Genomic DNA, 1,643 nt, shown 5'->3' with positions numbered 1-1,643 from the left:
GGTGTCATCCCATGAACTGGAGAGGAAAGAGTCACGGCAAACGGGGTTGAGTGGTGCTGACGGCTTTGCGGTTTTCGTAGAATGGACTGAACTTGACGGAGGAACCGTTGAATGGGGTTTTGAAAACCGGCATCATTGTGAGAATTGGAGTTTGGTTAGGTGAAAGAGTGAGTGTTAGGTGTTTGACGTTATGCGCCTGAGGTCGGTTCTCTTTGGTTTGTCATATGTTTGTCAATAAGGTGTTTAAGGATTGATATATAGTGGCAGCTATGCAATGCAAGATTGAAGATTACCAGCTAGTTCAAATCTTTAGTCATAGAAAAATATGTATTGGTTTCTCAAGTATGCTACCCCTTTTATCTTTTTTATAATATATATTGTTTGATGAATGATTTCTATTTGAGATATATTGAGAGGATTCACTGTGATTGTTTATTGACTTGTTTATTGCAGCAAGCTGAATCAGCAGCGATATCGAGTGAGTCACAGGGTGTTGTGACCGCTGAGACGATTCAAGCGGCGTTTCGTTTAACTGAAGAAGGGTTTACTGCCATGGTTTCTGAATTATGGAATGCTCGACCACAAGTTGCAACTACTGGAACTTGTTGTTTGGTTGGAGTGATTTTTCAGCAGACGCTTTTTATCGCAAATGTGGGAGATTATCGTGTTGTGTTGGGTAAGAAAGTTGGGAATACTGGTGGGGTTGCAGCGATTCAGCTGTCTACTGAACACAATGCAAATTTCGAGGGTGTTAGACAGGAACTTAGAGAATTACACCCTTATGATCCCCAAATTGTTGTTCTCAAGCATGGAGTGTGGAGAGTAAAAGGAATTATTCAGGTAAACTTTATATTGTTGAATCATTGAATGTTGTGGTGGCCTATTAGACATTTATTGATTGCTTTAGTTCATTATTGTGTTTTCTCCTTGAAGTGCTGTGTGGAAGGAGCTTTGATTTTGAGTTTTGATTATAGGATAATAGATTGGTGTGTGTTCCCCATTGCTTCCCATCATCACGGTATGTATAAAAGCAAACAAATAACTATTTGTGTGACATTTTTTTCAAATTTTCTTTTCTCATCTTTGGTTACTTTTCCAATAATCTAATGTGAACAATCTGCGCACATAGTCTTGCTGCATGCGTAATTGATATGTGCATTTTAATGTGGTACAAGAGTCAAAAGTGATTCTACCTTTAAGAGTTAGTACTCAATCAGATTATCATAAATTAGAAAGACTTCAAACTCTTAAAATGGTTTATAGATGTTACATGAAAATATCACAGCTAAATTAACAGTTGCTTGTCCTTTAATTGCGGACAAATTGGAATTTTTTATAGCTAAATGCTTAACTAATAACTTGGAAACATGTATTTATACTTCGAATATTCATCGATAACCTTCATCAGCTTGTATCAAATTTAAAACAATGGAAGATGAATTATAATCTTGCTTTGTGCCTGGAACAGGTGAATAAGCTGGAAGAAAGCTTCAATGTGATTAACTCGAGAAAAAGCCACTTGCAGCATATTTATTTACAGAGGACAATAAGTTCAAGGAACAATTTGTAAAGATAGTTTCTGCTGGTGGTTTGCTTATTAATGACACTGCCTTACATGTAATCTCTTGTTTTATTTTTAAAAC

At 36.5% G+C, this 1,643-nt stretch overlaps 1 protein-coding gene across 4 annotated transcripts; it reads left to right on the top strand.

Moving 5' to 3' along the window:
- The first annotated feature begins 6 nt into the window (after positions 1-6).
- On the top strand, positions 7-1,637 carry LOC101506738 (probable protein phosphatase 2C 42). Of its 4 annotated transcripts, none has more exons than XM_012712284.3 (4): positions 7-342; positions 454-840; positions 975-1,018; positions 1,469-1,609. In XM_012712284.3, exons 2-4 carry the CDS (start codon positions 553-555, stop codon positions 1,470-1,472), a joined length of 336 nt encoding a protein of 111 aa, XP_012567738.1. In that variant the 5' UTR covers positions 7-342; positions 454-552; the 3' UTR covers positions 1,473-1,609. The 4 variants fall into 4 exon arrangements, with proteins under 4 accessions (XP_012567738.1, XP_012567737.1, XP_012567736.1 ...); XM_012712283.3 differs by having other exon boundaries at positions 934-1,018; XM_012712282.3 differs by lacking the exon at positions 975-1,018 and having other exon boundaries at positions 7-201; positions 1,469-1,637.
- The last annotated feature ends 6 nt before the right edge of the window (positions 1,638-1,643 follow it).

Source organism: Cicer arietinum, unplaced genomic scaffold (assembly GCF_000331145.2).
Source record: "Cicer arietinum cultivar CDC Frontier isolate Library 1 unplaced genomic scaffold, Cicar.CDCFrontier_v2.0 Ca_scaffold_988_v2.0, whole genome shotgun sequence".
NCBI classification, from domain to species: domain Eukaryota; kingdom Viridiplantae; phylum Streptophyta; class Magnoliopsida; order Fabales; family Fabaceae; genus Cicer; species Cicer arietinum.
Note: the sequence above shows the minus strand (reverse complement) of the source record. Positions and strands in the feature narration are given on the sequence as shown.